This window comes from Apteryx mantelli, chromosome 3 (genome assembly GCF_036417845.1).
Source record: "Apteryx mantelli isolate bAptMan1 chromosome 3, bAptMan1.hap1, whole genome shotgun sequence".
Lineage (NCBI taxonomy): Eukaryota > Metazoa > Chordata > Aves > Apterygiformes > Apterygidae > Apteryx > Apteryx mantelli.
The window spans coordinates 18,905,862-18,925,822 of record NC_089980.1 but is presented as its reverse complement, the minus strand read 5'-3'; the positions used below and the strand labels follow the sequence as shown (position 1 = coordinate 18,925,822).

Here is a 19,961-nt window from a genome sequence, read left to right as displayed (position 1 = left end):
CAAAGTCTGCGTTCAGCATTTTAAACCTCGGCGAGCTCATTCTGCCATTCGAAGTTTTAGCAGCTCTCTGCTTGCACCTCAAACCGCACTGCAAGAGCAGCGCTCCCAGCGAGGTGCTCCTAAAACGTCCGAATCCGCACGCCTCGCCTCTAGATGCGCGTGTCGGGGCTGTAGTGCTTCTCGCGTGCGGCATACGCTGGAGTGCAAAATGCACTTTTTTGGGAAGCGCCAGTGGACACTGGCCGCCTGCGGTCAGGTTTCCCTGCGGAAGCGCGGGCTGCCCGGCCAGTGCAGCGCTGGGCCCGCGGACACCCTTTAGCCCATCGCTAGCGAGTGGCCGGGCTCCGCGAGGGAGCGCAGAAGGCAGCTCACGCTTGGGCCGGCGCCGCTACCAAACCTCAAATTTACGGGCGCTAGAAAAATAAATAAATAAAAAAAAAACCAACAGGACGGGACTGGTTGGGCGCTCTGCTTGTTTGTCTAAAGGGAAGGATTGTAAGGCAGAGCAGAGCGCACCAACCCCAACTGGAACGCAAAAAAAAAGCCCTTGAAAGGTGATAATTACTGTGTGGATGAATTGCTCTAACTCTTCCACGCGTGACTGTGCTGTTTAAAAATCTATCAACCAATTTACTTAGCTAGTTGATGACAGGCAAATAAATAAATAAGTAAATAAATAAATAAAATAAGGAGCCTCGCTAAAGGTAGCGGCCTGCTGATTGCGGGTAGAAGCGGCTCCCGGCCACGGGCTGCCCCGCCGGCACAAGCGGCGGCGTGTGGCCAGGGCCCGAGTCCGGAGGTGCTGACCGCTGCGATGTGCAGCGAGGTGCAGACCGGTCCTCTCAGGCAGCCGCTAAAATGGACGCGGAGGCAGCTGAATAGCCTTTTGGAGAGCTAAAGCACTTCACGCAGAACACATGAATGACCAACGGTGGTAAAAAAAAAAAAAAGAAAGAAAAAAAAAGGGGGGGGAATACTCCCCCCCTCCCCAATTTAGCTGTAGGGATAAGAAGGAGAGAGCAGAGCGCTGCCGCCTCGGAGCCGCGGCGTACTCCTGCCCGTATGCGCTGCGGCAACTGCCTGGACCCAGCAAGGCCCCGCGTGCTTGCATAATAGGCCAAAGAAAATAGAGGTTACTGGGTTTGTTTTAACATGCGCAAATGGAAAGGCATTTTGTCTGTCTGTTTGGAAGCTGTCTGTCTCATGTAAACAAGCTCCAGCATCTCAGAGCTTGATTTTTACCCCGGTCGGAGCGGAGTGGCAGGATGCCTTACTTCACCTACCTTCCCTCTCGCGCCTTTCTTTTTTTCCCCCCCCCCTTATTCGAGATTTAATGCCTCCTTAGAAAAGATAAGTTCATTTTTGCACACCTTGGGGTAGCATGTTCATTTTCTGCCCAAGAAATGGATCTGCTTTAGGATGTGGTACATCTTGATTCGTTCTTGGCTTATAGTTTGAAGTGGGTGCTCTTCTAAAAGGATTTATGCATAGGTTCACTATTTTTGTAGTTATGGTTTATATGATAAGCTTTTTATATTTAAAATCAATATGTAATCCTGTGGAGGAGCTTATCCTCTAAAACCCCATTTGTAAATCTATTTTAGCTTTGTTACACCGCGCAGCCACAGTATTCCATAGATTGATTAGGTTCAGCAGCAGAATCCTATCAAATGGCCGGCTCTGATGATGATGCAAACTCTTTCAGGATTGCTAGTTGACTGGAACTAAAGATAAGGCTTGACTGCAATCCCCCAATGTGCTCTTTACAAAACTAGTGTTAATTTTCATCAAAGTGCCGGGCTTATTTATTATAGTGGCGAGGTGGAAGGCTTTACCGCGAGAACTTTAGACCGTTTCTATTAAAGCGCTTCTATTGGAACAGCCTGCCCTGTTTTCTCCAAGTAATTATCAGTTTAAGCAAGGGGGCGGGGGGAGAAGAGAGGAAAAAGACAATGTGAAGTCAATGAAGATGAATAATTGAAAACGTTTCTACTTTAACGGGAATTTAGCAAACTATGTAATTTTAAACAGCGCGTCGCAAGTGGTGGCGCGGGGGCTTTACCTTTCAACACTTTTAGCTCATATACAGCCTCAGAGCTTAATCCTATTTTTGTCCAGAGTGTAGCTTTTATAACAGTATTATTCTGAAATCTTCAAATTAATCACAGCCGATATTGTAGCTTCCCAGACCTGTAGTCAGCGTTGGTAACTATATGTGACAGGTGATGTAGGTAATCCTATCTTAAAAGGCACAACAGGTAGGAATCAAACTTGAACACAGTTGCTTTTTAAACATAGGGATGCTTGGGTCCTTCCTGGAAGTGCTGCCTGGTAGTATGTTGTTGGATAAAATAAACTTTCAGTTTAATGACATAGAAAATATTACTCAAATACTTTGTGCTGTTAACTCTTTTAACAAATTGCTACTTGATGGTATTTATTTTTTTTGGGGGGGGAGGGAATGTTATTGCCTTTCTCTAAGAAAGAAAGTAAAAATACAAACGAGTATTTCTGCTAAAAAGCTTTTCCATGGCATATTTCAAACCGTAGTATAAGCGATTGCAGCAAACAAACCCCCCCAGTTTTGTTCCAAGTGCATTAAGTGCTAATACGAGGTTATTTACCCCACAGCGCTACAAAACGGGGCAACAAAACTCGTATCTCTTAGAGAGGAACTTAACGGAGGAAAACTACTACTAAAGGACCGAGCGAGACCTGTAGTAAAATATTTTGACTAGCGTTTGCTGAAATTGCCACTGAAACTAGAGAACTAGGGGGTGAAGGAAAAAAACGGATCAAAAAAAGGCTTCAAAAATAGGAGTTTTTCCACTCAGTGAAACCGGTCGAAATTGCAAAATACGAGGTCGGGTCTGTGCAGTGACGGCGCCCGTCAGGTCCCTTCCGTCCGGAGCCCCGCGAGCCGCACGGTGCTGGAGGGGCCGAGCAGCAGCACGGTTATGAGCAGAAGCAGCAGAGGAAAGTTAGCCCCAAAGTTGGGCCGGGGAGCAAACAGCCGGGAAAACCTCTCGTTTTGCGTTTCTCCTTGTTTCTGCTCGGATCGCTGCTGTTGCCGTTTGCAAGACGATTTTGTCGTACTGAGACTACCCCGCTCGTGTTATTACTTTTATTTTTATGTGCAAAACCGTAAGATTTCGGGAAGCTCCTGCTCTGACTTTTGGAGGCACAAAGCGGTGTATTTTTAAGCGGGTCGAACTGAAGGATCCTTTCCCCAAATGAGCAAAAGGGCAAACAGCAGCGGAAACAGAAGGACCGTGTTGAAAACGAGCACTGAAATACAGCCGGTCCCGAATTAAAGAAGCTCTGTCACAAGTGAAACTGCTCTGATTACCAGTCATTTGGGCTAAAAGATGCTGTTCTAATGCGTATGCACCTGGGGGGGGGGGGGGAAAGAAAGAAAGAAAAGCATTTCCTAAACGGTGGGGCAGAAGCAGCCCGCTGCAAAAACAAGCCCTGGGAAGCGTCCGTCGCGCTGGCCGGCCCGGGCGCGCCGGCGGCGGATGCGGTGTCGCCGCGCCTCGGCCGCCGCCGGCCCGGAGCGCTGCCGCGCGTGTTTGCGCTGCGCGCGTGGGACCCCCGTGCGCGGAGCCCTGTGCGCGGCGCGGCGGCGGGGAGCGAGCGAGCGAGCGGGAGAAGCGGTCACACATCCCTGCCTTCTCGCTCGCTGCTCCAACCTTTATTGCATGATGCTGCATCTAATTTTTAATTTGTAAATACAAGGCTGAATTCCCTCTAGCACCACTTGCTTTCAGAAAGCTTCTGAGCAGTTTGCTGTCTTGAATAAATTTGGCTTTGCAGGGGGGTCAGGGGGATTTGAACCGGCGCATTCTTGCGGGGCTCGCGAAGATTCACATGGTAACCGGCGGTGTGCATTGTTCGGGTTATCTGAATAAGCACCAGCCATGTGAGTTTTAACGTGATTGCCCAGGGCCATGGAGGGAGCAGGCAGAGAGCCGCAAGGGCTGCGCGCTCGCTCGCCTGCGCTGTTGGGGAAGCGCGTCCGGGGGAGGACGCAGCGCCGGCGGCGGCGGCGGCGGCTCCTCGGGCTCTTTTCTTTTTCCTTCTCCTTTTTTTTTTTTTTTTTTGCAAGCCGGTGTCCTCTTTCCCTCCTGCTCCTCATTTGCCCTGCTATCTCCCTCATCATCTACTTCGCCTGCTTTTCATTGTTTACCTTCTTAATGAGGGAGGCGGGGAAGGCTGGCGCTTGACTGACAGCGACAAGCCCTTACGGGCTGCGGCCGCGCCGGCGGCCGGGCTGCGGGGCGGCCCCGGGGAGCCGCGCTGGGGCGGCCCGGTCCGGCCCGTCCTGTCCCGTCCCGTCCCGTCCCGTCCCGCCGGGGGCACCGGGCCGGACCCGGCCCGCCGCGGCCGCCGCGCTGGGACGCGCCGGGAAAAGTCTCTCGGGAAGCGAAGCGAAGCGAAGCGGCGGCCCCGCGCCGGGCACCGCGCGTGGAGCGGCCCCGCAGCAAGTGTGTTTTCACTTCAAAGGGAAATGCTAATGCACCGATACCTGCTTTTAGAGTTACAGCGAAGCATATGGTGCCCAGTGGGAGCCGCTTCCAACTGCTCGGCGCAGGCGAGCGGGCGGTTTTTGCAGGGAAATTGAGTTTTCTGCCTCGGTCGGGGGGAAACTTAGCGCGAATCCATCCCCAGGCGCGTAGGCGCAGCCGGGTGGTGGTGCCCGGCCGTGAGGCGCGATCGTGTGTGTGTGTGTGTGTGTGTGCGCGTGGGGTGGGGGAAATAATATTAAAACCCCCAAAGTTGATGCTCAGCTCTCCCAAGCCAGGTGAGGCAGGAGGAGAAACGGCCGGAGGTCGCCCGCCCCCGCGGGGGAACCGGCCGCGCTCCTCGGGGCTGGGAGCTGCGCGGGGCCGGGCCGGGCGCGCAGCGGGGTCGGTGCGCGCCGGCGGTGGCTGCGCGCCGCGTTTCTCACTGGTGCCGTTGTTTCTTTCTCCAGACTGGCAAAAGACCGAAGCGCAGAAGAGGCGAGAGCAGCTTTTGCTGGACGAACTCGTTATTCTCGTTAACAAGCGGGACGCGCTGGTCAGGGACCTGGACGCCCAGGAGAAGCAGTGAGTGGGCGCGGGGGGCTCCCGGCCCCGCTCCCGGCCGCCGAGCACCTCCCGGCCCCGCGCGCGAAGTTTGGGCGCAGGCGGCCGCGGCCGGGGCGGCCGCGGCCGCGGAGCCGAGCGCGCATCCCCTCACCGCGCCTCGCCGCCTCTTTTGCAGGGCCGAGGAAGAGGACGAGCATTTGGAGAGGACCCTGGAGCAAAACAAAGGCAAGATGGCCAAGAAGGAAGAGAAATGCGTCCTCCAGTGAGCGGCCTCCCCGCAGCAGCGGCGAAACTGCAGCGCGGCTCTTTCCTACGTTTTTAAAAATGTTGACGTGAGACTGGAAGGAAAAAAAAAAGTGTTTTGAAAAAAATTTTAAACTTTTTTTTCCCCATTTTCTTAGGCCAGATGTAGGCTGCGCCGGGCCCCACTCGGTTGTTTTTGGGTTTCCATTCGCGTTGGACCATGGTTTCCTTGCGGGCTCAGCTCTCCTGCTGCAGCGAAGGGTTAGGAGCGGGATCGCACCGAGCCTGCTCGTGCGGGCGATGCCGGCGATGTTTAGGAGAAGCAGAAAGAAAAAATAAAGTCTGTTTTGGTTCCTTTAGCTGGAGGAGGGCTGAGTTTTGAAATAAATACGTTTTTGTCGTAATAGGATTAGAGAGGGGGGAATAGGAAAAAAAATCATTGGGAATGGTTTCATCTAGTCCTGCCATATGTAATACTTAATAAGCTACCTACATTTTATAGTTAGGTCGGACACGACCCAGTTATTATTAAAATGTGCTGTATTTACCAGTGTTTTATTTCCGCGGCAGTTGGGCATTTTCCCGCGACTAGAAAGAGCAGCGGCGCAGCCCGGCGGACCCGCTCGCAGGGTTTCGCTGCCGGAGTCTGCGAGAAGCCCGCGGAGCCGCTGCCGCCGGGGCGCGCTCGGGGCCGGCGCCGGGACCGGGACCGGGGCCGCGGCTCCCCCGGCCGCGCCGCGCCGCCTTTACACGTTATTTATTGCCGCCAGCCCCGAGCCTATTTATTCCGCCCCGCTCGGGTCCGTGTCGTCCTCGTGCCCCCCCCGCCCGCGTCCCCCCACGCGTGTCCCGCTCTCGCCTCGTCCCTTTTGTGGAGCTCTTCTCTGTTTATTTATTACGATACCGAGTCATATATAAAATTTTCAATAAAAGCCGAATCTTTCTTACCGTAACTGCCGCTTCCTCTTTACCTGGCCAAACTTGCTGCCGTGGGCGGGGGGCGGCAGGAGGGTCGGGGGGGGCAGGCGGGGAAGGGCCAGGGCGCCCGGCCGGGCCGCGGGGCGGGGGGTGGGGGGTCCGTCCCCGGCGTCCCCCGGCCGCGGCCCCGCAGCAGCAGCAACGAGACCGACGCCAGGGAAAGTTTTTCGTTTGCTTTTAATAGAGGGCAACGCGGGGGGAAAAAGGCGGAAAACTTTGCCGTCCGGTGCGAGCTGCCCGCGGAGCGGCTCCGCGCTGCTCCGCGCTGCTCCGCGGGGCCTCCCGCCGCCCCCAGAGGGAACCCGGGGCCGCCGCCCGCCGCCGCGGAGTTTCGCCCCGCGAAAACTTTGCGGCAGGATGCGCGGGGCCGTGCGCGGCCGCGCAAGGCTGGGCCGCCCTGCTTAAAACAAAAACAAAAAAACAAAAAAAGAGGAAAAAAGAAAAGAAGAAGTCCGGGCCGGGGGGGTACGAGGGCTGCGCGGCCGCGGAGGCCGAGAGGGAGGCGCCCCCCGGCCCCGGCCGCGTCCGCGGGCGGCTCGGCCCCGCGGACCTTACCTGGGCTCCGCGCGGCGCGGAGGGGCGCGGGGGGGCGGCCGCAGCCCGCGGGGGGGGAGGCGCCGGGGCCCCCGGGAGCCGCGCCGGGGGGAGGGGGGGAGGCGGCCTGGAACCTGCCCCGGCGGGACGGGGGGCGAGCGGGGGAGGGAGCTGCCCCCCCCGCCCTTCCTCCTCCTCCTCCTCCTCCTCCTTTTTGTGAATGGGCCGCGGCGCCTTTGTTGCGCGGAGAAGCGCCCGTGTCGCTGACTTTTGTGGGCGAGCGGAGGCTTGTGAAGCGCCTTTGCTCCCCCCCGGCCCCCTCCCGCCGGATTAGCCGAGTCCCTCCTCGCCCGAGAAAAAGGGAAAAAAGGGAAAGAAAAGGAAAAACCCCGCAGTCGGGCTGGGGCCGGCGGTCAGCGCCTTTGAACATTAGCTCGCTTTCAGCCCCAACTTCAGTCGGGAGAGTTGATGCGGCGGGCGCGGCGGGCGCAGCGCCCCCGAGCCGCGCCGCGCCGCGCCTCCGCGCCCCCGCGCAGCGCCTCCGCGCCCGCGCAGCGCCGGCAGCGAGGCCCCAGGTGCGGCTCCCCACGCAGCAGCAGCGGCGGCGGCGGCGGCGGCGGAGGCGAGCGGGGCCGCGTCTCGCCGAAAGTTTGGCCGAGGGGCCGGGAGAGGGTCCTGCCCCCCCGGCCGGCGCGGGGGGCGGGCGGCGCTGCGCGGGGCAGCGCGGGGCGGCGCGGGGCGGCGCGGGGGGCGCGGAGGCAGCGCGGCGCGGCGCCGCCGGCCCGCGGCGCCTGTCAGTCAGGCGCGGAGCGGCCGGGGATTGGCGCCGCGCTGGTTACGCAGGCGGCGGGCGCGCACATACAAGGGTAGGGCCGGGCCGCGGGCCGCAATCCTCGGCCGGGCCGCGGCTCCCGTCGCCCCTCCGCGCCGCCCGACGCCGAGGTAACGCGGCGCTGCGCGGCTCCCGCACCGCTCCCCCCCCGCTCCCTCCCTGCGCGCCCCCCTCCTTGCGCGCCCCCGCTCCGCCCTGCCCCGCGCAGCCCCCGCCGGCGGGACGGCACGGCACGGGGCGGCCCCTTCCCCGCGCCGCTTTATCTTTTATTTCCTTTAATTTATTATTACTGTGGGGGGGGGGGGTTGGTGCGTTTCTTCTCTCCTTTCTTCCTCCCCGGCCCGGCAAAGTTACGCAACGGCGCTGCGCGCCCCACCTGCGCCCGCGCCGGCCGCCGCGGAGGCTGCGCGGAGGCTGCGCGGGGCCCGGCCTCCTCCCGCCCCCCCGCCCCCCCGCCCGCCCCTCCGCGCTTATCTGCCGCTTGCTTTTGCCGCGCAGCGCGGCGGCTCCGCGCGGCCTCGCTGCCTCCGCGGCCGCCGGCGCTCTCGCTTGCCCCCTTTTTCTCTTGGCCGCTTCTAATTAAAACGTCCCCGTCTGCTCGCTTTTACATTAATTATACTTCCCTCCTCCGGTACCTCCTTTGGATTCCTAATCCAATTATCTTTTTAAATAATTGCTTTATCTCTCCCCATCGCCGGGCACTGCAGCCGCGCGGTGTTTGCATGCAGCTCGCCTTCGTTTAAGCGCGGGGTTGGGGGGGGGGATAGAAATAATTTAAATACCCGCGCAGTCCCCCCCGGCCCGGCGAGTGCGGGCGCCCGGGCCCCTGCGCGGGCCGCGGAGCGGCGCGGAGCCCTCACGCCGCTCTCCGCTCTCTCCGCAGGCGCTGCGGCCTCGCCTCCGCGCGGCGAAGAAATCCGCCTCCTGGGTCGCCGGCCCTCGTTGCCGTCTTAATTTTGCATTTCTTTTCCTTTTTTTGTTGCTGTTGTCGTTGTTATTATTTTTTTCCCCCGGAGATCGCTTGAGGAGCTCGCGTCGGTGACGGCGGGACGGAACGAAAGAAAACTCCGTTGGCACCCGGTTTATCGCTCTCTTTTTTAATTTTTGTTGTCGTTTTAATTTTTTTTTTGCCCCCGTGTTTGGGGTATTTCTGGGGGCTCTCCTTGTTGTTTTTTTCCCTTTCCCCCCTTCCCCCCTACTTTTTTTTGGTTTTTTTTCTTTTTGTTTTGTCTTGGGTTTTTGTTTTTGTTTTGTTTCGTTTTTTGCTGCCGTACCTTGGAGGAAACCTGCCCGGCTTTTAGCATGATGTCTTACCTTAAACAGCCCCCTTACGGCATGAACGGGCTGGGGCTGACGGGCCCCGCCATGGACCTGCTGCACCCCTCCGTGGGGTACCCGGGTGAGTGTCCCGGGGCGCGCGGCCGGGAAGCCCCGTCGGGTCGGGTCGGGTCGGGGCGCGCGGAGGGTCCCCGCGGCGGGGCGAGCGGGGCGGCGGGGGGCAGCTGCCTTCCCCCCTTCCCCGGGGCTCCTTCGTTCCCGCCGGGATTTTTAAGGAGAAGCGGCTCTTTTAAAAGAAAAAAGAGGTTTATTTCAGCGCAACGAAATCTGCGGGAGCGGACCTGCCGCGTCCCCGGCCCGGCTGCCGTCGGGGCGCCGCTGCCCGCCGCGGGGAGGCGAGGGGGGTTTCGGCGGCGGCGGCGGCGGCGGCCGGGCCGGGCCGGGCGCCCCGCGGGAAGGGGCCGCGGCGGGTCCCCGCGGTGACCCGCTGCCGCCCGTCGCCCCGCAGCCACGCCGCGGAAGCAGCGGCGGGAGCGCACCACCTTCACCCGCTCGCAGCTGGACGTGCTGGAGGCCCTCTTCGCCAAGACCCGCTACCCCGACATCTTCATGCGCGAGGAGGTGGCCCTCAAGATCAACCTGCCCGAGTCCCGCGTCCAGGTACCGGCGGGGGGAAGGGGGGGAGCGCGGGGGGCGGCGGGGGGACGCGGCGCTCACGGCCGCCCCCTCCGCCCCCCGCCCCAGGTCTGGTTCAAGAACCGCCGGGCCAAGTGCCGGCAGCAGCAGCAGAGCGGCGGCGGCGCCAAGAGCCGCCCGGCCAAGAAGAAGTCATCGCCGGCCCGCGAGAGCTCGGGCTCGGAGAGCAGCGGGCAGTTCACGCCGCCGGCCGCCTCCAGCTCGGCCTCCTCCTCCTCGTCCAGCTCCAACTCGTCGGGCCCCGGGGCGGCCCTGGGCGCCCCGGCGGGGGCCGCCGCCGCCTCGCTCAGCACGCCGGCCTCGTCCATCTGGAGCCCGGCCTCCATCTCGCCGGGCTCGGCGCCCTCGGCGGTGACGCTGCCCGAGCCCCTGCCGCCCGGCGGCGCCTCCTGCATGCAGCGCTCGGTGGCCGGCGCCTCCTCGGCCACCTACCCGGTCTCCTACGGCCAAGGCGGGGGCTACGGGCAAGGCTACCCGGCGCCGCCCTCCTCCTCCTACTTCGGCGGCGTGGATTGCGGCTCCTACCTGGCGCCCATGCACTCCCACCACCACCCCCACCAGCTCAGCCCCATGGGGCCCTCCTCCATGTCGGGCCACCACCACCACCACCACCACCACCCGCTGAGCCAGAGCTCGGGCCACCACCACCACCACCACCACCACCACCACCAGGGCTACGGCGGCGCCGGCCTGCCCTTCAACTCCTCCGACTGCCTGGACTACAAGGAGCCCGCTGCCGCCGCCGCTGCCGCCTCCTGGAAACTCAACTTCAACTCCCCCGACTGCCTCGACTATAAGGACCAGGCGTCCTGGCGCTTCCAGGTCTTGTGAGGGGCTGGTCCCCCGCCGCCGCTGCCCGGCTCCCCCGGCCGGGCTCGGGCTCGGGCTCTGGCTCCGCTCCTTCCGCCCCCCCTCGTCCCCCCTCTTCGTTAACCGTGATGATAATTAAAGCCAAACCAGCCCTCGCCCCGGCACTGCGGCACCCCCGGCCGCGGGCAGCGGTGGCGGCGGCGGAGGGGTCCTGCCCGTCTTTCTCGACTGATATTTATTTGCTTTCCCGTGCCCCAGGACTGTCCCCCTCCGGTGGGTTTGTTATAATTATTATTTTTTTAAATGGAACAGAAGAGGACTTAAAAAAAGGAGGGGAAAAAAAAAAAGCCAAGCCTGGCGTCCGTCCTGCTGTCCGCCTGTGGGTGCCCGTGCGTGGGGAGCGCTGGCCCCCTGGCCGCCGTTCCCGCGGGACTCTTCAGCCTCCTGCTGCTGGAAGCGGCGGGAACTGTGTACATACTCGGTCCGTTCCAGTGACCATTATTATTTTTAGTTGATGCTATGGGGTTGACATTTATCTCGAGTCTAACTTGCAAGAAGTGGAACTTTTAAAAGAAAAAAAAAATTTTTTTTTTTAATTTTTTTTTTTTTCCCCTAAAGGTGAATCCTTCCCTGAGGGGGGAGTCAGGGGCCCTGGTCTTGCATCCTCCCCTCCTTGAGGACTCGGCGCAAGGCCGGCCTGGCGGCGGCCGCTGCCGCGGAGGAGGGCCGGGGCCGGGAGCAGGGATCAGCCTGGGTGCGTGGGGAGGGAAGGGCGGTGCAGCTGATAACACAACCCAGATCCAGTTTGCAAACCAAAAAAAAAAAAAACTTTTAGGAAAAAAAATTAAAAAAATAATAAAAGAGGAAAGAAAAAAGCAGAAAAAAAGTTTTGGGTTTTTTTCGGGGAGGTGGGGGGGGAGGAGGGGAAGCAGCACCATTTTTTCCCCAGCCCCTTCTCTTGGGCGGGGAGTTTCAGCGCGGCTCCCGGCTGCTCGCCGGCGTCTCGGCCGCGCCGCTGGTTCCCGGCGGTGTTGCTCCGGGAGGACTGTGTGTACGTGTGATGTTGATGCCGTAACCCCGCACCTGCCTGTGGAAATGTAAGGGTGACCCCCCCCCTTCTTCTCTTCCCCCCCCCCCAATAAAATCCAAACTAATAAACCCAGTGGTGTCCTGTCCTCCTTCCTCTTCCCCAGGAAACTTCTGCTGGGTGAGAAACGTGCTGGGATGGGGATCTGCTGGGGGGGGGAGGGGGGGATGTGCAATGAGTTTGTGGGTGCTCTGAAAAGTGGTGGTGGCGTGGGCTCAGGGCTGGCTTTCCTATTAATCGATAAGGTTAATTGCCTGCCCGCTTACGCGCCCGGTGGCCCCCGGTCGGTGCGCGGCGAGCGCCCGGCCGAAAGCTGCCCAAAACCAGCCACGGGCGGGAGGGGGGGCGGGGGCGTCCCAAAGCTGCAGCCTGGCTGCTGGGGGCATGAATTAACCCTGACGATCTCCCCCCCCTTTTTTTTAATTCCTTTTAGCCTTTGCACCGCAATTGCTGGCGGCTGCCCGGGGCCGGTTCCCACGCCGGGAGCAAGGCACCCCGCGCCGCGGGGTGTTTGTGTGGCGCCGTGGGGCCCCGGGCCCTGCGGGAAATGAGCTCCAAAAAGCAGGGAGGGGGGAAAGTACATGCATATACATATATATATATATATATATATATATATATGGGGGTGTGTGTGTGCGTGCCTGTACGGTGCTGGGCCGTGAGCCCTGCTGGTGGTGGCGGCTCGGCCGGGCGCTGGCACGTGGCCGTCCCCGGGGCCGAGCCGGGCAGGGGGGTGGCGACGCCGCCGGGTTTGGGCTCGGCGTGGGGGGGGGCCCAGGCGGCCGCGTTCGGCCCCTCCGGCCACGAGCGCTCAGCAGACTTTGGGGAGGGGGGGAGGAAATGCCCAAATCCCTGGTGCTGGGGGGCCGATGCACGTGGGGCGCAGCTGCCCCCCCCCCCCCCCCCCACGCTCCCAAATCCCCGCTGGGAGAGGGCAAAAACGGCCCAGCACGGCTCCCGCCGTGGTTCCTGGTGCCGCTTGCCAGGCTGGCGCGCAGGAGCCCCTCCGCCGGGCACCGGGCTGCCGCGCCGCGCTCCCGGAGCGGGGAGAAGCAGGGAGCCGCCTGCGGAGTCGCCTTGTTTCGCGGGGCTTTGGGGCCTCCCTTCGAAAGCGCTGCCTCCGGGGTGGCTCCCCAGCAGTTGGGCGTTTGGCTTTTGAGGCGCACGTGGGGCGAAGGCAGCAGCCGAAGCGTAAAACCGGGGGCCGGAGGGGGCACAGCCGAGCCCCGTCCCCGAGCGGGCCGAATCTCGGCTTTTCTCCGCGAGGCCGGCTGCGTTTCGTGGTGCCTCTCTCCGAGGCCTGCAGCTTCCCAAGGCCCGAGAGCGTGACTCACGCGGGAATGGCCGGCCGTGCTGCAAAAGAGAGGCTAACCCGCCACTCTGGCGTTTATTTTTATTTTTTCCCCCATATTTTCCCCCATGCTCAGTAGAGAACGGGCTGGAAAACGGCGCGGGAGGGGCGGCTGCGGCGCCCGCCGCCTCCTGGCAGCCCGCCGGGAGCCCGGCCGGGATTCCCGCGGCCAAACGCGCGTCTCCCGCCGCCGTCGCCGCCGCTGCGGCACTTGGGAAGCAGCTTGCCGCCCCGGACGCAAGTCTTGGCAGGTAAAGCCGGCACGCTCTTACGCCGTGTTTTCTGTTCAAGCTGCAAGTTCGAGGAGACTGGCACGGTGCCTACCGTGGGGCTTTTTTTGGGGGGGGGGGGGAGGCTGGTTTCAAAGGCACCCGGCGTCGCCGGCAATAAGGGCGTCGCGTGTGCTACACCGCACGTGAGCGCCTGGGCCGAAGGCTTTTCTGCTCGTAAGCCAAAAGCCAGGATGTTGGGGGGGGGGGGTGGGAAAAAAGGGGCAAGGGGACAAAAACACCCCGCTTGGGCTGTCACAGCTCTTTTACGCTTGGTGCATCGCGGCCCTCCGGGAATTTATGACCTAGTCGCTATCACCGGCGTGTTTGTCCTCCGACGGCTTGGTTTCCCGTGTGGGAAGCTTCGCTTTTAATCCCCTCCCCCCCCGCCCGTCTCAGGTTTTTCTGCCTTGCGGAGCAGTTTGCAGGGCCCCGAGGAGCCCGGTGCTCCCGGGGCCGGAGCCCCCGACGGCGCTGCAGGGCTGCGGCACGAAGCGTCGGGAGCAGAAGGCATAAATTATAACGTTACAAGTTTCGGGAGCAGCGTACACTAATTCGACTTATTACAGTTATTTTGTAGCCACCCTTTGCGGCACGGCGTAAAGAGACTGGATGATTAGGGATGAATAAGGCATCGTTGCACCCGACCATTTGTGGTTTTCCTTGCGCTGACCTCTACATTATCCAGTCATTGCTAACTCATGCACATGGGTAGCAATTAATGCATATAAAATCCCACATCGGTACAAAACCTGTTTTGAATTCGTCAATAAAATCTCCTGGTGTAACTCCCGGACAAGGAACCTGCTATACTGGAGATCTTTTCTTTCATGTCTTATGTTCAAGCACAAAAAGCTGCAGGGAAGGAGGAGGGTGAAAATGGTCATACGGTTGAGGATAAAGGAAAACATATGCCCATTTCCAGTTAAATCCCTTTTCAGCACTTTTCCAGGACAGACAGGACTTTTCCAGGAAAGCCATAAAAGGATTTTGTGAAAAACTGAGATTTTAGGAAATGGCATTCTGGATCTTATGTACATTTCTAGTATCACTTCCTGTATATTTTTAAGCTGAAATCCTCTTAGCATGCAAAGTAAATAGATTATGATATACTGAAGGATTAAGAATCACTGTCTGGTGTCAGATTAATCCCTCATATAGACCATCACTTGTACTGACAGAAATATGGCTGCAATTCAGCAAAATAGCTGTATGGCTAAGTAACACATTTCAGCGTTGCATGTAGAACAAGTGAGAGATTTCCTTGCTCTGTTGTTACAGCGTATGTATTTCAGAAATTAAATTTTAATCTATATCACATTAAATGCACGCTCTCCTCAAAGTAAGGAGGCACCGAGTAACCAGCCATTACATGCACAGCGTCTGCGCGGGGAAACGGTGCAGCAGCCTGCTCTGTTTCAAAGCTCCTTTTATTAATTTTCCCCATCGAGCATATAAACTCTCTTCAAACTGGGGAAAAAGAAAAAAAAAAAAAAAGTCTCGTTCTAATATACTCACTGAAATACACTGATTCTAATAAAGTGCTGGAATCCGCTGGGAATTTTTCTGTTGCGATCAAAATCTCCCTGAGTTCGGCAGAAATTCAGCAGGCTTTTGCCTCTTAGGGGAAAATGGCTGACCAACAGTAAGCGAAAATATTTTGCTTGGGTAAACACAGATTTTTTCGTTAACAAAACATTTCTAATAGTTTGGCTTTTTTTTTTAACACAGTGCTTTTATTTTTGGTCCATTTATTCCCACTGATTTGTTCACAGTACAAAACCAACTTGAAACAGAGCCCCAGCTTTGGGTTTTAGCAACCGAATGCTCCGAAAGATCAAACATAAGCCACACGCGTGCATACAGCAGAGTACAAAATAAGTGTACATACATGATGCACTGGATCAAATGGTGGGAAGAAAGACCTGTTACCAGGCTCTCTGCTCTTCTAACAGTCAGGGGAAAAAAAAAAAACCTGCAGCGATGAAACAGGTTGAGTTACCTTCCCAGTGCATTTTTCTCTTAGTGGTTAGAAGCGGCAGATTAAAATCTGGACTCCAATGGAATGATGCTTAAAAGGCTCCACGTCTTTTTTTTTAAAAGGCAAAATAATGGTTATTCAGCTAAGATGATATAGCTAGATATGAAAATTGAGAGCATTCTCAGGAAAACGCTGCCGACTGTGAAAGGCTGCTCTTTCACAGAGGTATCCTGAGTGGAGATTTTATCGGCTAGTATCGCAACGGAGCGGTTTGCAGGGCCTTAAGTGGAAATTCAGATCTGCTTCCGAGGGGAGATTCTTAAAACATATAATGCATGGAGAATTACGGAGGAGTTGATGAACCGGTGCAAGGAAAAACAAAGCTTTTGGCACCGCATTTGCTGGGCAACCCGGGATGTGTAATTAATCAAAAGTCTTTTTATTTTTAACGTGTCTTCAGATGCCACGACGAAAACGGCACCGTCGCGTCCTCCACAAGCAAACGGGGGTCCGGCTTTGCAGGGGCGAACGCGGCAGCGCCGTGGGGGCGTCGGGGCAGCGCTCCCTCCGCGGCCGGGCCGCATCTCCAGCCGGCGGCCGGGATCCCGCGGCCTCGCTCCACGCGCCGAGGGGCGGGGGGGGGTCACACGCGCCCCAGGTGCACCACGTGGAGACACCCGCCGGTCCCCTGCGGGGCAGAGACGCACAGGGTCAGGGCAGCAGCCGAAGGCGACGGGGCGCCGACGTCGTCCCCCTCCCTCCCCCCCGGGAACTGCAAACGGGGACGGGACGGGTGCGGGGCCCGTGGGCCTCCTTCCCTGCGGGAAAGAGGGAAACCCTTTCCCGGAGCAGCAGCTCCATCCCACGGCACGCGCCCTCCACCGCTCGGACGGCGAGCCGCTCGCCTCGTGGGGAGGCCGGCCGCAAGCGTGCTCCGGAGGCCGCCCGGCCCCGGCAGGGCTCCCCGTTATTTCTCAGCATCCCTGGCTCCCCCTGCAAAGCAGCGCGTGCATCCCAGGCCCCGCCGGGTCATTCCCATGCGGAAACTCAGGGCATGCCTTCACCGCCAGCCCCGGTGCTCACGTGGGTGCGCCTGAGCTGGAAGGTGCCCGACTCGCTGCCTGCCAGGCACGCGGCTGCGGCAAGGCGAAACGCGGCCGGGGCCAAAGCCTGAGCAGCCGCTGAGCTGCTCTGCACAAGCCTTGCAAGCCTGCGCCGCGCACCTTGCTCCCGCGGGCGCCCGGGCAGCCAGCCCCGCGCCCAGGCCAGAAAAGGCACCTTTCCGCTCTTGCGCGGCAGCGCCCTGGCCAGCCGCTAAGGCAGCCGAGTTCAAGGGAGAAGCGGCACGCTTCCCCAAGCTTTCGCCTCATCCTTTCCTCCCTGATTCACACTAGAGGCAACTCTTGCAAGAAAGAGCGAGAAAGATGCCTTTTTCTCCTGCGAGAAGTGCAGCCTCTAGGGATGTGATTGGTTGCAAGGGATGAGCCAGCTGCAGCTCATGAACAGAGCCTATTAATGCAGGTAACGGCGGCTCCCTGGGGGCTTTTGCGTGTGCCCTGGTTTTTGGGTAGCTGCAGGCTTGCTGTGGGTTTCCCTTGCTCTCAGAACAGCTCTTGTGGCTGGAGGCTCCAAAACGCGATGGGGTGTTTTTCAGAGGATCCATAGCCATAGTGCCTGGAGGAGCAGTGGTGCCTGAAGGTAAGGACTGGCTTTTTCTTCCCCGGAGCTGTGTTGGTGCCAGACTGGCAGGGGTTTTTCTCTTGGTGTAGTGGGGAGATGGTGTGTGGGTCACGTGAGGCTTGCGCTCTGTTGCGGTGGGTCTGGTTTCTGCAGGAGCTGTGCTGTTGGGTGCAATTGGCTTGGCCAGTGCTAGGCAGTGCAAATCGGTGATTTCTTTCTTCTTTTGATGCTTGTTCTGGGGGCTGAGGCAATGAGTGGAAAGTAAAGGCAGACAGCAGAGAAAAAAATAAAAGTTTGACCATTTAGCGTTCAAGGATATCTGTTGCGTAGGTCCCTGTTGCCCCAGGGTTGGGGTCCTGAGTGTATCAGATCTGTATGTGACTCGGGCTTCTATTTTTGTGGCCGCCTCTCTGTCTGGGCCAGGCTTAACCAGAGCGTTCATCCTGCTCCAGCTCAGCTCCTCAGTCCTATTTCCTCAAAACCTGGTCGTGCTAGAGCAGGCTTCAAGGTGTCGCACGGGAAGCCTGCGTGGCATCAAGCACATGTACTGCTGCAGAGGTGTTCAATGTTAATCGGAGAATAGAGAGGTGTGATGACTGGGACCTTCTTCTGACAGCTGCGTCTTTTCTGCTGCCAAGTTGCTACAACCTGTTTTATCGCTGGGGTGCTCCAGGAGTTGGTTTTCATGCTCCAGTAAGAGGGCTGTCCAGGAGAAAGGGAAGTCAGCAGTGCAGCATCGTTTCTGGTAATGAGCAGCTAGCTATCCAGTGAAGGAAAACATGAGTATCCTGACAGGATAGCACCCGCTTGTGTCCTGGAGAGTTTCAGCTGTGGGACTTTGCATGGTAATGATGCGGTCCCTCTCCGGCAGGCTGAGGGAGGAGCAGCATGGGAATGTGCACCCTGTAATTGAAAAGCCACTAAGCCACCTGCAGGCATGGCAGGACGGAGGCAGTGGTTTGCTCCGTCTCCTTGGGTCTAAGGCAGAACGGAGTATCCCTTCCTTTTGGATGAGGAAATGGAGAGAAACATCTTCCCTGTGCTTCTGTGTTGCTCCCAGGAGGGTGGTTTTTTTCTGTTGGGGGCGGTGTGTGTCATTATCAAGGGCATGATGAAGGTGGGAAAGGAGGATAGTGGGAGAGGGAGGAATAAATGAAGGAGCCATGAACAATTATTTTAAACATATTTTTTTTTGAAGTGGAGACTGCCTGATTCTGTCTAGCCTAGGCCACAAAAATGGACAGTATGGGCAGACATAAGTGCTGTTGTGTTCCATAGGTCCTGCTCTGTTTCATGGGAAATGCCTCCTTGTTTCCCTTGGACAGTGTCATATGCAACCTCTATAGCGGTGATGGTTATTTTCCTGAGTAAAAATATATTAAAGCAATCACTGAGTAGCCATAAGGTACCATTGACTGGAGTATCTCAAAGTACTGTAAACAAGCAAAAGCAGTCTCCATCCTAGGAGTGATGGAGCAGTTAAGATTTGCCTGCCCCAAAGTGTCTACTTTGTACTGAGGTGGGTGACCAGGTCATTTGGAGACTTAGTCTTACTTATCTAATGTTGGGTGCTGCTGAACTGAGATACTTTGAACTGACCTATGTAGCTTGGTCAAGACTGTACGGCAGCACAGGCCAGGAGAGACTTCCAAAGGTCGTCTGGTCCAAGCCCCCGCTCAAAGCAGCTAGAATAGATGGGGCCTCAAGAAGGCTGGCTCTCGAGATCTCACCTGTCCCATCTCCAGCCTTTCCTGGAAGATGGGACAGAACACAAATGCCAGATCCCAACCCCATCAAATGCTGCCATTGGGATCCTAGTTTCTCCTAAGGTCTTGTAAGCTGTGTGGCAAAGGGTTTCCTCTAGAAAACAAATCTCGTTTGACTGCCTGAGCATTACTTGGCTGTGTGACAGCCAGCTGCTCTGGTAGGTGACTGGGAACATTTTGTTGCATGATCTTTGCAGTTTCAGGGAGGAGAAGCTTCCTTGTAGCTCCCAGCGGCAGCCAGCGAGGAGGACGCTAGCTGCCATGCGCCTACAGAAGATCAGGTCCGTCCTGGACGGCATCCTTGTGGAGGCCTTGGTGGCCATTTGCTTGGGAAATGGGTCACTTCTGACTTCAGCCGGAGAACTGCCAAGGGGGCAAACCCGATCCTCCCGCTGGCAGCTGCTGGGATCCTCCTGCGGAGTTGGCTGTGCAAGAAGGGCTGGGCGCTGGGTGTGCTCCTCTCGCGTGGCACCGAGCCCGGTATTGTGCGGGCTCCCTCTGAAGCAATGTGCAGGAAGCAGTGGTGGAGCAGCTCCAGCCTGGGTGAACAGCAGGAGGGTGAAAATGGGAGTCGGGCACAGGCCCCGGAGAGCCCCGGGCCTGCTCCGGCGTGGAGCTGGCAGTGCCGAAAGGCTCCTTTCTTCAACAGGGGCAGCGCAAAGCAGCACCCGAGCTGCTGTCAGTGGTGCCTTCGTTGAGTTCAAGGTGGCCTTCGGGCCGGCTGGCTAGCTAGGAGGGAGCTTTCCTGATTCCCTGGGTGCTCATTTCTGTATTGGGATCCGGTTAGCTGTGAGACTTGCAAACTTCCGTGCGCCATTAAAAGTCGGGACAGAACAGCGTTGGAAAACGCTGTGGTCCGGGAAGTGGCAAAGTCGGTGCGGTGTGGACGGCTTCTCCACTCCCCACATCGGGCGGTACGAGAGGCTGCCTCCTCTTTAGCAGGTTGCTTCCTCCCGCAGTCGGAGGGCTGGCTGCTCCCAGCACCGTCTCCAGCACCTTCCCGTGGCCTTGCAGGAACTGCTGCAGCTTGGGGGCCGGTCGGTGCTTTTTTGTTTATCTGGATTTCACTGTTGTGTTAGTCCAGAGCTTCCAAACAAGCTGCTTAATGTACTAATTCAGCCGCTTACGCGGGATAGAGGAGCCTTCCTGCGTGCGGTTCAGGGCAGGAGCAGTTAACTGTGGGCTCACCCAGCTGCAAACGCCGAAATCCCACAGATCTCTCCTGGCTGCCACCGTTGCTATATTTTATTTCACAGTGCATCCTCAGGGCTGCTGGAAGAAGGCAGAGCTGCCATTAAAAAGCCAGCTGGGGCTGTCCTCCGAGCACGGGGCTTTGCAGGGAGCGCCAGCCCTGTCGCCGGCTCCCAGCCCTTCCCTGTGCCCC

The 19,961-nt window shown here is 58.5% G+C and overlaps 3 protein-coding genes across 11 annotated transcripts in view; 2 read left to right on the top strand and 1 right to left on the bottom strand.

The window, feature by feature from the left end:
- EHBP1 (EH domain binding protein 1) overlaps positions 1-6,268 on the top strand; it is a 223,166-nt gene extending 216,898 nt beyond the window's left edge. For all 9 annotated transcript variants that reach the window (XM_067292807.1, XM_067292809.1, XM_067292803.1 and 6 more), the window contains 2 exons: positions 4,976-5,090; positions 5,248-6,268. In XM_067292807.1, the coding sequence (XP_067148908.1) occupies positions 4,976-5,090; positions 5,248-5,338 (206 nt within the window). In that variant the 3' untranslated portion in view covers positions 5,339-6,268. The remainder of the gene's footprint in view (positions 1-4,975; positions 5,091-5,247) is intronic.
- A 2,693-nt stretch (positions 6,269-8,961) lies between these two features.
- On the top strand, positions 8,962-10,464 carry OTX1 (orthodenticle homeobox 1). The gene is made up of 3 exons (XM_067294666.1): positions 8,962-9,058; positions 9,446-9,597; positions 9,682-10,464. The coding sequence occupies exons 1-3, from the start codon at positions 8,962-8,964 to the stop codon at positions 10,462-10,464; spliced, it is 1,032 nt and encodes a 343-aa protein (XP_067150767.1).
- A 4,420-nt stretch (positions 10,465-14,884) lies between these two features.
- WDPCP (WD repeat containing planar cell polarity effector) overlaps positions 14,885-19,961 on the bottom strand; it is a 152,985-nt gene continuing 147,908 nt past the window's right edge. The window contains exon 19 of the mRNA XM_067294664.1: positions 14,885-15,819. Within this exon, the coding sequence (XP_067150765.1) occupies positions 15,775-15,819 (45 nt within the window). The 3' untranslated portion in view covers positions 14,885-15,774. The remainder of the gene's footprint in view (positions 15,820-19,961) is intronic.

Coding starts and splice junctions, on each gene's coding strand:
- OTX1 (XM_067294666.1), top strand. CDS start 8,962: ATGATGTCTTACCTTAAACAGCCCCCTTACGGCATGAACGGGCTGGGG. Junction 9,059..9,445: donor CCCCTCCGTGGGGTACCCGG/GTGAGTGTCCCG, acceptor GTCGCCCCGCAG/CCACGCCGCGGAAGCAGCGG. Junction 9,598..9,681: donor TGCCCGAGTCCCGCGTCCAG/GTACCGGCGGGG, acceptor CCCCCGCCCCAG/GTCTGGTTCAAGAACCGCCG.